At 34.8% G+C, this 14,444-nt stretch overlaps 1 protein-coding gene across 3 annotated transcripts in view; it reads left to right on the top strand.

The window, feature by feature from the left end:
• The window catches only part of CACNA2D1 (calcium voltage-gated channel auxiliary subunit alpha2delta 1), a 504,363-nt gene extending 496,213 nt beyond the window's left edge, over positions 1–8,150 (top strand). For all 3 annotated transcript variants that reach the window (XM_030822006.1, XM_030822005.1, XM_030822007.1), the window contains one exon: positions 4,046–8,150. In XM_030822006.1, coding sequence (XP_030677866.1) covers positions 4,046–4,162 — 117 coding nt within the window. In that variant the 3' untranslated portion in view covers positions 4,163–8,150. The remainder of the gene's footprint in view (positions 1–4,045) is intronic.
• The last annotated feature ends 6,294 nt before the right edge of the window (positions 8,151–14,444 follow it).

The following is a 14,444-nucleotide window of genomic DNA, read 5'->3' as shown; positions in this document are numbered from 1 at the left end:
TAAAAATCAGACCGATTTACTATATCTGGTCATGGTGTCAGTGGGATTTCAGTCTCTATAGGACAGAGATAATGCTGAGTTGCTCCTACATCAGTGCATTTGTGATTTAGAATGTATCCCATAATAAGACTTGAAATGATTCTATGAAATACATTACATGGAGTTGCACCATGCAAAATGCGTGGGAAGACATGATCAGGAAACTTAAAAGGCACATTTTTCAGTGTGAATTGACATGCAGACCACAGGGAGCCCAAATAACTTATCTAAACTACCACCTCCCAAATAGAAACAGACATATCTCATCATCACACAGAGGAAATGAAACAAAAAAAAAATATAAAAATAAAAACACTGAAATAAGGGCCAAAGAGAATATTTTTCTTTCCATAACACATTTGTAGAGTATAAAGATGACAAACTATATTCTTAATACACAAATGGGTCTTGTTTTGTGGTAATTTTTATTCAAATTAACAATCATAACTGGGGAGTACTCCTGGTTAAGTGACAATGACTTCTTTAAGTTAATACCTCATAGTGTTTCTAACCAGTCAATGTGTGCTGCTTTATTGAGTACCTACTATTCATTTATCAAATCGTTGCTATGTATCTAGCCACTCTTCTGTGTATGAAATACATTTATATAAAGTATTTGTTTTATTTTAAATCTGATATTCAGTTATTACTGGCACCCTGTTTTTTATCTGTTTACCCTACCTGGAGAGAAAAGCATCTGAACAAAAAGAACAAACGCAAAGGCAGTAAACAGCTTGGCCTGTTGCAGAGAAAGCCAGTGTTATTGAAGCAGAGTGAGTAGGCGGGAGAGGAGAAGGTGGGAAGATGAGACAGCCAGGCTCCAGACCTCATAAGGCTTTGCAGACCTTAATAAAGAATGTAGATTTTGCTCTCAGAATGATGAGAAATGTCGAGCAGGGAGTGAAAGAATGTGTGGTGTTAAGAAGACTGCTTTTTGGAGAAGCGTTTGTAAAAGGGCAGAGTAGAAGCCATGGGACAAGTGAGGCAGCTTTTGCAAAAGTGGAAGCAGGAAGTAATGGTGACTTGGACCTGCAGTAGTGACAAGCAGTAAGTTTGGGGATGTATTTTGAAGCTAGAGTTAGAGGATGGATTCCCAGCTGAAACCCCCACTCTGCAAAAAATATAAAAAATTAGACAGGTGTGGTGGTGCACACCTATAGTCCCAGCTACTCAGGAGGCTGAGGTGGGAGGATCTCCTGAGCCCAAGGAGGTCAAGATCATGCCATTGCACTCCAGCCTGAGTAACAGAGTGAGACTTGTAGTCTTTGGCCTTATCTACTACTCTAAAAGTGCTATTTACTGATACCAGAAGAATTATATTAGGGGCAAGTCAAGTTTGAAATCCCTATGAGACATACAAGAGGAGAAAGTAGAGATCAATGAATGCAGAGACCAGAGGAGAATACAGGATTGAACATATAAAAGAGTGAGTTATTAGGAAATAGATGAAATTAAAGCCATAGGACTGGGGATTAGATCATCTAGGAACAAAGTGTAAAGGAAGAAGAAAGGAGAGAGAAGTAACACCTGGAAAAGTCTAACATTTTAGAGAGCAAGAAAGAAAGGAGGTCAAGCCAAGGAGAGATACACAAACAAGTTTCAAGAAAAACCAGAAGAGTGCATTAGCCAGACACATGAGAACGTATTTCAAGGAGATGATGTCATATATTTGTCAAATGCTTCTGAAAGGTCAAATAGGATAAAGACTAAGAATTGATTATTTTATGATTCTATTTAGATTTGGGATGTAAATTGATTGAAACCAAATTTTTTTTCATAGATTCTTTTCTCTCAGCTTTCTCTTTTTTTTTTTTTTTTTTTTGAGACGGAGTCTCGCTCTGTCACCCAGGCTGGAGTGCAGTGGCGCGATCTCGGCTCACTGCAAGCTCCGCTTCCCGGGTTCACGCCATTCTCCTGCCTCAGCCTCTCCGAGTAGCTGGGACTACAGGCGCCCGCCACCACGCCCGGCTAATTTTTTGTATTTTTTAGTAGAGACGGGGTTTCACCGTGGTCTCGATCTCCTGACCTCGTGATCCGCCCGCCTCGGCCTCCCAAAGTGCTAGGATTACAAGCGTGAGCCACCGCGCCCGGCCTCTTTCTTCTTAACAAAATAGTTCTGCTGCCTTAAAATACAATAAGGAAATAATTTTATTTACTATGTGGCAGCACTGTATTAAATCCTGGTGAACAAAAAGAGCCAACGTTCTTATTCTTTGGGAGCTTAGAATCTTTGTAAAATTATCCTGAAAGAAAATTATTCAACCTATTATTTCGATTCTTAGAACATCTACCTTGGATTAGCAAATTCTTTAAAGATGTTTAAATATATGGTCTTTCAAATAATCCCATCAGAAAGTGGGCAAAAAAACATGAATAGACAACTCTCAAAAAATGATATACAAATGGCCAAAGCGTATGAAAAATTGCTCAACATCACTAATTATCAGGGAAATGCATGTTAAAACCACAATGTGATACCACCTTACTCCTGCACGAATGGCCATAATAAAAAAATAATGGATGCGGTAAAAAAACAAAACAAAAAAAAAACACCACTTTGTATACTGCTGGTGGGAATATAAGCTAATACAACCAGCATGGAAGACAGTATGGTGATTCCTTAAAGAACGAAAAGTAGAACTACCATTTGATCCAGCAGTCCCACTGCTGTGTATCTACCCTGAGGAAAACAAGTCATTTTATGAAAAAGACACTTGCACATGCATGTTTATAGCAGCACAATTCAAAATTGCAAAAATGTGGAACCAACCTAAATGTCCATCAACCAATGAGTAAAGGAAATGTGGTATATATACAACATGGAATGCACCTCACCCATAAAAAGGAATGAAATAATGGCATTTGCAGCAACCTAGATGGAGTTGGAGACCATTTTTCTAAGTGAAGTAACTCATGAGTGGAAAACCAAATATTGTATGTATGTTCTCACTTCTAAGTGGGAGCTAAGCTATGAGGATGCAGAGGCGTAAGAATGATATAATGGACTTTGAGGACTCGGGAGGAATGGGGGTAAGGGATAAAATACTACGTACATTGTACACTGCTTGGGTGACAGGTGCACCAAAATCTCAGAAATCACCACTAAAGAATTATCCATGTAACCAAAACCACCTGTTCCCCAAAATCTATTGAAATAAAATTTAAAAATAATAATATGAGGTTTTTAAAAATGAAATTCACTAAGTTAAAAGGAATTAAAGGATGTGGAAAATGTTATCAAATATAGAACCTAGGAATAAAAGATACTTTTGCATTAAGAGGGAACTAAATGAGCTACCGCTAGACTGTGGGGAGTTAATGTGAGTATATTCATTCTCATATTTCTTGGTTGTCTCAAGGCAAATCTCTTACTAGCTTAGCTCTTTATCTTGGATATATATTTTCAAAGCAAAATCCTATATGTGTCCAAATAATGTATTTGAATCAATGGTTCAAATACATTATTCTTCATTTTACTTTAATTCTTGATGAAGGTCCAGATGCTATGATTGCACTCTATGTTGAACCTTATAAATTGTATAAGAAATATGAGAAATGGAAATGTATTTATTTTACCAGTCCCCAACTTTTCTATATGGAGCATAGTTGCTAAAATCATAATTCTTGGGAATTATAAAACCTACTGTTAAATTTTACATTTATTTCTTGTATTTATAAATATATAGGATTTTTGATACTATGAAAGCTTTTTCTTTAAAATTTGTATATTATTCAAACAGCATTTATTATTTTCTTTCATAATCATCAAAATCTACAACTAAAAATTTAAAGCATTTCTCAAATGATGCTAGGGAAATTGCTTTATCCAAAATTCCTCAATGATAAAATCTAGGAGAAAGTAATTTATTTGGATTTCAATTAAAGCAGTTTTATAAGGTAAGTTCAGAAAGTGAACTAAATATGGATTACTCTAAAAGGTGTGTTACTAAATATTTTTCAAGATTTTTAGAGTTTTCTTTTTCTTTTTTTTTTTTTTTAACAACAGGAGGATTATACTGACTGTGGTGGTGTTTCTGGATTAAATCCCTCCCTGTGGTATATCATTGGAATCCAGTTTCTACTACTTTGGCTGGTATCTGGCAGCACACACCGCCTGTTATGACCTTCTAAAAGCCAAATCTGCATAATTAAACTCCAGACCCTGCCAAAACATGAGCCCTGCCCTCAATTACATTAACGTAGGGTCAGCTATAAAATCAGACAAACATTAGCTGGGCCTGTACCATGGCATAACACTAAGGCGCAGACTCCTAAGGCACCCACTGGCTGCATGTCAGGGTGTCAGATCCTTAAACGTGTGTGAATGCTGCATCATCTATGTGTAACATCAAAGCAAAATCCTATACGTGTCCTCTATTGGAAAACTTGGGAGTTTGTTGTTGCATTGTTGGTGATTACATGTGAAAGGGTTCCCCATACAATTGTTTATGAATCATAGGAAATGTCTTGATATTGACCTGGAATTTTGACTTGCTGCAATTTTACTAAGAAAATCTCTAAGGGGAAAGAAATTATTTTTGCCTTCACTTATTCTTCTGTTGAAAATTAATTCCTGCTTTGAGTAGCAATTATTGAAATATATAGAGAAAGAGAGAGAGAGAATTAACATTGGTCTAAATTGTTGAAATATAAATAATGGCTAATTTTCTATGAAAAATTTGCCATGAATAAAATGCCTTACGAAGAATGGCTTCTTTGCCAAAAAAAAAACACAATTGATGACCAATTAAATTTTGATGGGGTAATGAATTGATGGTTTGAAAATAGTAACTAAGAAATTATTAAACTAAAGGTGCTTGAGGGAGAAATTAGAATACGTGACATAATTCCTCATAAATGTAAGCAAGCCCTTAATAAATGCTTTGATGTAATGTTCCTTTTGTTCACAGTACAGTTATGTAGTGCTAGCCAGATACTTAAAAATGCTCTAAGAAAAGCTTGTCGGGGGGAGGGGGAAATGTTTTTCTTGTGAAAAATGAACTTTGGTTTACCAAGGGTATTTTGCATGATGCTGCTGCTATTTTAACTTTTCAGTTCTTTTTTCTCTTACTGTAGAGTGTAGTCATTGAAAAGTTAACTGAGTGATATTATTGTTATGTAAGAATCTGAACCTTGCAGTGTAAATGCACTTAAGTCATCTTTTAAAATGTTGTTAAACTACTCTGAATATACTGTGCAATGTAAATGCTGAATGATTGGGGTTAGATAAATGGTGAAATGAGAATTAATGAATTTTATACAGATTCGTGCTTTCGCCTGATAACCTATGTACAGATATTTTAAGTACATAAATCAGATTTGACACATTTATTTTTTGAAAAGTACATATATGTTCTCAATGAAGATTCATCCTAGGTTTCCTCTTTGTTCGTTTCAATAGTAGCACATACAATCCAAGAGTTCCTGCTACTGCTGCTTTTGCCCTTCCATTTTAAATGGTATGATCGTTTGACCAAAATTTCCATGCAAGTTGATAAGGGTTTTACAATAATCTGAACAAATAGGAAACCTTGAATCTCTATGTATGCACATGAATACTTGATTGTGAATAATAAAAGTTGTTTTTTATACAGCCTCATTGGTGAAAATGGTTAGTGTAGTGAATCAGATATTTCATTATAGACTAATATGGTAGCAGATTATTTATGCTTTTAAAAATTATTTTCTGGAGCAAACAGTATTTGAAGAAAGGGTAAAAACTATGAATGTGTAATTCTAAGAATAGTTAATAATTTTACTGAAGGCTGAACGTATGTAGATATTTTTTATGATAAAATGCAGTTTTTCTTTTTTTGGAACATGCCAATTACTGGTATGTGTATATGCTGGAAATTTTCTTACATATCCTTTTTAAGTCAAAGTTATTAACATTATCCAGCATGCTTTAATATGCTCCACATATCAAAGATATAACCAATAATTTAACATAGCTTAAAAGATAATATTTGTTTTGTTTTTAGCTTTGCATACATTTGTAATTCCCTCCCACCACCAATATACCTTAGGTACCATTTGTGTACATTTCTTTATTTAAGATTCTTTTTTTTTTTTCAATAAAAAGGGGGGGGGAATGGAATCACTTTGCCAACTATTGTTCTAAGAGTTGACATCAGTTACCATTTCTAATGCATTGTTGTGATTTTGTAGTGTCATTCATTACTGGTATTGACATTTTAGAAAACACCAAAGTGATTTAAAATATATGTGGAGAAAAAAACTTCTCACTCTAGTAACAATGTTTAAATCATGTTGTTTGTTAAATATTTAAAAGTTATTGTTCAATTTTTGCTAGACTATCTTAAATCATGATAGTGTTGGGAAGGGGGTATCAAAATATAAAATCGTTAGTTTGTGTATAGAAACAATGCACATTAAAACAATTGAATTGCTTCCAGCATACAACAAACTACCTTAAAATTATGTTCAAAATCTATTAAATATATTTTCATGGCTAATGTCGATTACATGTTTTCATCAATTACATTGTTATTGTATTAATCACGGTTAAATATTGTATTAATCACGGTTAAACTTGGCATCTCTTGGCAGGATCCTATTTAATTTCTATTGCCATCAAAATATATTTACATGCATGACTTTTGCTATAAACCTTTATTTTCTGCTATAAAGTGATATGACAACCACAAATACAATTACAAATTGGGTAAGAACAAGCTGAATAAAAGTTGTTCCCATGACTAATATTAGTCTTCATGCTTTTAGCATATTTTTAAGACAGTAACACTCATCCCATCAAATTATTATATTACATTTAGTATTTTTCTGTGAGTTATGTTGACAAGAACTTAAATTATAGCCTGTTATTAATATTGATTTCCAACGACTGAACAGTACAACAGATCAATAAAAAAGTTTATACACTGCTTTAACTAATTTTTGTTATATTCATGTGGCTTAATGTAGTCACTAAAACAGAGTTCAAGTAAGCTTGGCAATGGTGTTGAGTAACAAGAAAGAATTTTGCATTAATGATTTCTTTATATTTTCCTCATTTAAACAACCAGCATTACTGCCAAACAAACACCAACCGTGGTCCATATTTGTAACAGGTTTTTAACATGACATAGTTAGCAAGTTTGATTGAAGAGATTTTTAGGTCCTGGGCCTATAAGATTTTAGTATGATCTTTTTTCATGTTTCTAATGCTTGAGGTGTTACTGCTTAACTTGGGAAAAAAAAAAAACAGTATTGCTGCCATTTGTAAGTTTTCCTATAAAATTCCTTTTATTAACTTTAAAACTGGCCTTATGGGGTTCAAATAGGCAGTATCCCTTTTAAGTGACCTTTGCAACCCAAGTGTTACTTGCTTATTTGATGCTGTCTTGTATTTTAAATCTCATTTAAATCTTTGTCTGTGACCAACAAAGCTTAAATTTTGTCTTAATTTAAAACTCTGAATCTATTCCATTGATCATGTTAGACGTTAAAATGTTTAATGGTATAGTCTGACCTAGTGAAACAAAATGGATGTTGTTACTTTTTTTAAAGAATAGAATGGAATGACTATTTCACTTGCCCAAAATTTTAAATACTTTTTCATCTAAACTTGCATTGTTTCTCATAGCAGAATGTTAATATTCACAGTACATTTCTGTAAAGAGCAAACCAATATAATGTTTCGAGTGTTGAAAAAATTCCAGATTTTTGGAGAATTAGACAATTCTTACCAATCTTTCATCTACCTTATTTCTAGTTCACACAGTTATCTCAAATTCCACTGAAACTAATGGGATACTGTCTTGTGTAGATGCCAATTGAGTTTATAATGTGATCCAGTAAAGCTGTCTTTTTTGTTGTGTTGTATGAGTGTCGGATCATGCTTTTAGGAATACTTTTATTAAAATGGTGTGCATTCATGCAAAAGGCCAACTGGCTTTTGTGAACAATAGATCTTTTCTCCCTTTTATTTTGTTCTCTTGACACTTTTGTGAAAATTATCTAGCCTGATAAAAACATTTTGTAAAAATTTGTATAATACTGTTATAAAATATTTATAATCCCAGAAAATGTTGTGTTAAATCTTGTGCAAAAACAGTATATTCAGAATAAAAGTTTATCATTTAAAGTCACCACACAGTTTGGGTTTTCTGCTTTTTAAAAGATCCAGTTGGAAGAGACAGATGGCTCTGTCATAAATACATTTTAAGAGAGAATTCTGGATTGTGGAAATAAAAGTTGGGATTAAATAGTGCTTTTACAATTAAAAACCTCAACTCACACAAATACAGTCAATCCTTGAACAACATATGTTTGAACTGCATGGATATACTTACTTATATCTATCTCGATTTTTTTTTCCAACCAAATACAGATTGAAAATACAGTATTTGCAAGATGGAAAACCCACATACACCAGGGGCCTACTTTCTCTATACTCACTCAGATTCTGCGGGGCCAGTTTCCAGAATTGAGAATACAGTATTTGCAAGATGGAAAACCCACATATACCAGGGGCCTACTTTCTCTATACTCAGATTCTGCGGGGCCAGTTTCCAGACTTGAGTATGCATTGATTTTGATACACGTGGGCATCCTGAAACTAATCCCCCCCCACACACAGGGACGACTGTCAATTCATTCACAGTGCCTTTACTTAAGTCTAACCTTCTAACGTGCCTTCTCCTCCATCAAGGCGTTTAGGAATGTACTTAATCAGACTTTAGACTTCTTTTATCAAAAAAAAAAAAAAAGTTCCCTAGGCAAAAGTAATGTTTCCATGTTTCTTTAAAGACCTCACTAAAGTAGATTAAAAGAAACAAGTTAGAGTATCTGAAATGTGCTTATCTTCTATGCATGTAACATTTGAACAGCAGCTGAGGCAATGAAGTATAAAGAAAGAATTTTCCCTAAAAGCCCTATTAGTTTCCTTTTACACTTAAACCAGCTTACAACCTGCCTTCCTATGCTCACGTGATAAACTGATGAGCCTGATGTTGTTGTATGGAATCTAGTATAACGTAGGCCTACTCATCTTTTTTTCTCTCTGGAGAATTTGAAAAATACCTACGTATGGGTGGAATGTAGTATGTGGGTACCCGTGATGGTGATTACTGGAAAATCTGACCCCCATGTCTGATAAAGACATTTTAACAGGAAAAAAAACCTACACAAAAGTGTAACCTAGATTACATTTGTTTTTTGAACATCTGGATTCATTCTATACCAATTTATCTCTTCAATTTTCTCTTTCCCCAGAGACCTTCATTTCCTCTATCAATCATTTTGATCCCACTCCTGCCTCTTCTCTTGGGACCCTGCTTCATCAGTTCTTCTTTCTCAAGCATATTCCGTCCCCCTTCTCAGCAGGCTTCTTTCCCTCTGGTCTAAAGTCATTTGGAACACCTCTATCTAAAACAAACTGAACAATCAAACATCCACCCCTGCCCATTAACCCTATTACTTCCTAGATTTATGTACTAGAATTATTCATTTGTACATCCACAGACATATTGGTAGTCTTTTCTCTTTGTGTTATATTCAAGTAGGCCTTAGAATTTTAGATCTGTAAGACACATTACCTCTGACCACCAGATTTCACTACTGCTGGAAATTTTTAATTATTGCTACGAGGTCCTAATAAATTCAAGTTCTTGGATATTTCTGAATTCTTAAATGTTTTTGTATCTCAAAGTGGAGTTATCCACCAGAGCACCTATATACTTTCCTATAAATTGCTATACAACTCGACAATGCTGTTTTATATTTAGTAAGTGGACTGTTTAAAAATGTATTTGAGAAGAAAATTTAATATCACTACCATAATTGGAAAATGAATATAACTTGCTCAATTTGTTAAGTATGTCACATTAAAGTAGGTTCATAGCTATTGCGATAAGAAGAAATGAACAAACTCAGCATATGCCCGTTGTCAAACGTGCCACATTTAATAAAATGCTTCATCAATGCATTTATTATGAAAGTTTAGAAAGTTTTTGCATAAAATATAAACCTGGACCCAAATATCAGACTGTATACTTTAGTTATTAATATGTTAAAAATGTATACTCATGAAATTTTGTCAAAGTTTGGCTTTTCTTAGATGTGTAGAATTTTCCCCCAAATGATTTATTATGTAATAGTTTTGGGTCATTTGAAACATTTTCTTTTTTTTTATCTAAAAAATAAGTTCATCATGAACTTTATATGGTAAGGGTGAATGATTTAAAACATTTCTTATACTGTAGTATGAAGTTTCCATGAAAAAAAAAAAAGCTCAAGATTTAAAAAAAATAGCTAATGGATTATAAGACAGAGAGCTTATGCAGTTCTAAGTGCTTTCTTTTCACATGACGCAGCCCAGAGGAGTTAAATCCTGTCCAAGGCCACCAGCTCCTTTTGTCAAAACTGGACTAGGAACTCGAGTTGGCTGACTGTTAGTAACTTCCCTAGGGACAGTGATTCCAGCTCTCCAACATATTGATATAAGGACAATGTATGTATAGGTTGGAGTAAAATGCAAGCAAGGTTGCCAATTTTCTGTATTAGGAGGAATTCCCTTTTCTAGATATTCTTATTTCCCCTGTTTAAGGAAAAATGACATTTTGTGAAAAAGTATGGCATCACTGATTATAATTATTGTAAACAGCAAATTAAAGAGTTAGCAAACTTATGTTACTTGTCATTACTTCAGTTAGCAAATTTATGTTCGTTGTCATTACTTCTGTTACCCTCCCTTCTTTTTTATTTTATAATTATAGTGACCTGTAAAATTTCTCAATCCAGGAACTATAGTACTACCCTAGTCCGCATTGTGAATGCAGTGTAGCCACGTGGTCACTGGAATTCCTTGCTTCAATTTAAAACCTGACTTCACCACTAACTATGGAATCACGGACAAGTTACATAATATCTGAAAGCCTCAGTTTCCTCATCTCTAAAATAAAGATAACAGTAACTACATTGAAGGATTGCCATGATGATTAAGTGATAAAATTAATGTAAGTAATCTAGCATAGAGCCCAGCATTGTGTTAACCCTCATCAATGCAATTTATTATTATGAATTGTTATCATGACAATCATCTTCCTAGTACAGTCTTCATTTTGGGCTGAAGCTCTAAAGATCCTAATTATCTACATGTATCCGTCTGTTTTGTGTTGTATAAAGGAATACCTGAGTCTGGGTCATTTATAAAGAAAAGATGTTTATTTTGGCTCATAGTTCTGCATACTGTACAACAAGCATAGCACCAGTATCTGCATCTGCTCAATCATGGCAGAAGGCAAAGGGGGAGCAGGCATGTCACATGGCAAGAGAAAGAGCAAGAAAGAGAGATGCTAGGCTCTTAAACAACCAGCACTCACAGAAACTAATAGAGCAAAAATTCACTTATTACCGTGAGGAGGGTACCAAACCATTCAGGAAGGATCAGCAGGCTGCCTGCTCATCTTAATTTACAGGCCCTCAAAAAAATCTGACTGAGGCAAAAGAGACTGTGGTGCATGATAGAAGTTCCTGTCTCTACAGATTGCCTGGGGACACATCCCAGCTCCCCAACTTGAGCATGTTGTATGACACCTCGAAGTTCTGTTCCTTGTCTGATTTATTTTATTCACTCAACAAATATATGTGTATGATAACAATGATTATAGTCACTACCTAATAGTCACTCAGGCCTCTTTCTTACCTCAGAAACTTAATCATTCTGATGCTGATGATTTTAGGAATGCCTACAGAAACACGACATCAAGAAGATTTCTAAGGTATAACAAATATTACCAAGATCTCAAAATTTTCTCTCTGCTGGGCACTGGAAATATAATGAAGAGAAACACACACGTGAGTTGCAGGAGACCATTGGGAGAATATTCGTCCAAAAATTGCATGAAGAGGCATATATTACTAACTCTAAAAAAGCACTATGCAATAAAAAGATCTTGGTAACAAGGAGTTGATGGCAGATGGAAGGAAAGAACCTGATGGGAACTGACTTGGGTTTAGTGATTGAGCTGGGAAGAAGATGGATGGAAGATTCCCACTGCCCTGGGTGTCTTCATCCAAATCTCAGCAACAATTAGACATCTGGAGCACAGTAGATACAGACTAAGTAATGGAGAAGCAGATGGCAACATTAGCTCTGGGAGAATGTTTGACTTCAGCTAACAGCTTAGGGTATGCATGAAGAAATTTCTTCTCACTTATGGGCCAATACTTAAGTTTCCCTCAACAAAAACGCATTACCTCAACCATTTTATTTCCTTTCATTAAAAACCTTTAATTTTCTCTGCTAAATTTCTACTTGTCCTCCTTTTCATTAGTCCTCAGTCTCCTGAAATTTCATCTCAACCTCTCCTCCAAAACTGCTTTGGATGATTTCTTAATTGCTCATTCCAACTCAATATATTCTGTCAGTTTCCCTCTGAAAACTCAGACTTCTCTGAGTCCCAGGGCTTCACTGCCTTCTCACTCACTCTCTTCTCAAGATAGTCCGACTCATCTGCCCCTTAAATATTGGTGTCTAGAAATTCTTTACCTATATGATTTTATTAAATGTTACGGTTTCCTATCTTCATTCTGGTCCAAATTCCCAATCGTCATTGGATACTCATACCTAGGAGTCTTAAATATATGACTAATCTAACATACCTAGAAAATAACTAACATCTTTCTCAATATCTCTTCCTCCTTTTGCCCTGTGTATCTCAGGACCTAGTCAAAGAGGCAAAGTCAGCTAAGCTAGGAACTTTAGTGTCATTAAATGACCAAATTCTGACAAGCCTACACCTTAAATACCTTTTGATTTCCCACTACTTTCTACACCCACTGCTACTTTCTTCCTTCAGACTTTTGTCAACTCCTGCCCAACCATTTAAATGATTCCCAACTGGTTTCCCTACTTCGGGTTTCTTTCCATTTCGACCCACCCCCATGGTACTTACTTTCTAAAATTTACCTCTGATCACATCTTCCCCCTTTAAAAAATATTCAGTGACTCCCCACTGCCTATAAAATAAAATATAAGTGCCTTAGGAGGACATATGACACCAATTAGAAGCAGGCCTCTCGCTACTTGTGACTTCATATTCCCCTCATTCCTATCCCAACACCAAAAAAAAAAGCCATTTTAACTTAAACCTTACCAAATTACCTTAAGTTTTTCAAATATAACACACTAATTCATTTTTCCACAGCTGAACACAACTCCCACAATGCCTTCTCCTAACTTCCCTTCTACCATTACCTATATTTTAATAGCCACTGTATATGCTACCACTCCTCTAGAGCATTCTCTGGTGTTCTGAAGTGGTTGGGCCATTTTCTCCTCTGTTTTTCAAAATAGATTTGAGTTTGAATGTTTGCCAGAATTATCCTAAATAACATTTCTATTAAATTACTTCCTTTTAGGAAACAAACAGGGAGAGCTTGGAAATAAAGAAAACCCAAGTATTTACTAGACACTCCGCTCTGGGCCGAGTGAGATATTTGGAACATATCTCTGTTACAATCTATGAAAATGTGGCATACTTAAAAAAAAGGTGTGGACTTTAGAATGTTAAAAAACGTAGTCTCAACTGTAGCTTTAATTTTTACTAGTGTGAGCTTAGGGGATCAGAATCTGCAATTGTAAATTGTCACAGCATTTTCTTTGCAATATGGTGGGAACAATTATTAATGATATAGGACAGGCATAAAATAGGAGCATAATAAATAATACCAACTTGTAAAATAAGAACCTAATCTCCTAATAACCATACTGTCGCTGGAATTGCCAGAATAACAAGAATGCTTCAAGTAGTCAAACATTTGGTTAATTTTTCAATCAAATTTCCATCTCAGTTTAAATAATGGTTAAGCTGTGACATCTTCCGGAGGGCTTCTTCTACTTTTCCTTCTAATATAACATCATTCCACTTAGTACAACCCTGTGTCAGGTTAGGAAAACCTAGTAAGACATGTCAACCTGCATCTCAGACTGTCTTATCTGTAACTCAAGAATCTATCCCTAAATTGTTTTTTTGAATCAGAATTCTGGGATTAGTAAAAGTGGGACAGGACAAAGAGAAAATGGCAGATTAGGTAGATCATTTTTAAATAAAAAAGGTATAATGATTTAAAAAATAAACCTGGGATGCAAAATGAGAATTCAAGAGAAAGTTTGATTTAATACTGAGCCGTTAAGTTTACTGATGGACTTCCTACATTCTCCTAAATTCTAGAGTCAGCAGAGCCTCAAGAAAGACATTAAGTGGCTCACAACTGAAGTTAAGCAAGTAAATTTAGCCACTAGATAAAGAGAGGAAAGTAAGTGGAAAGGATCAACACATTTCGATTTTTAAAATAATTAGGAGGAGCAATACAGACAGGGCAAGAAACTCTCAAGTTCAGTTGTTTCTATTTCTTTTTTTTTTTTTTTTTGGAGATGG

The sequence above is a fragment of the Nomascus leucogenys genome, chromosome 11 (genome assembly GCF_006542625.1).
Source record: "Nomascus leucogenys isolate Asia chromosome 11, Asia_NLE_v1, whole genome shotgun sequence".
Taxonomy (NCBI): Eukaryota; Metazoa; Chordata; class Mammalia; order Primates; family Hylobatidae; genus Nomascus; species Nomascus leucogenys.
This window is presented reverse-complemented; position numbering and strand designations above follow the sequence as displayed.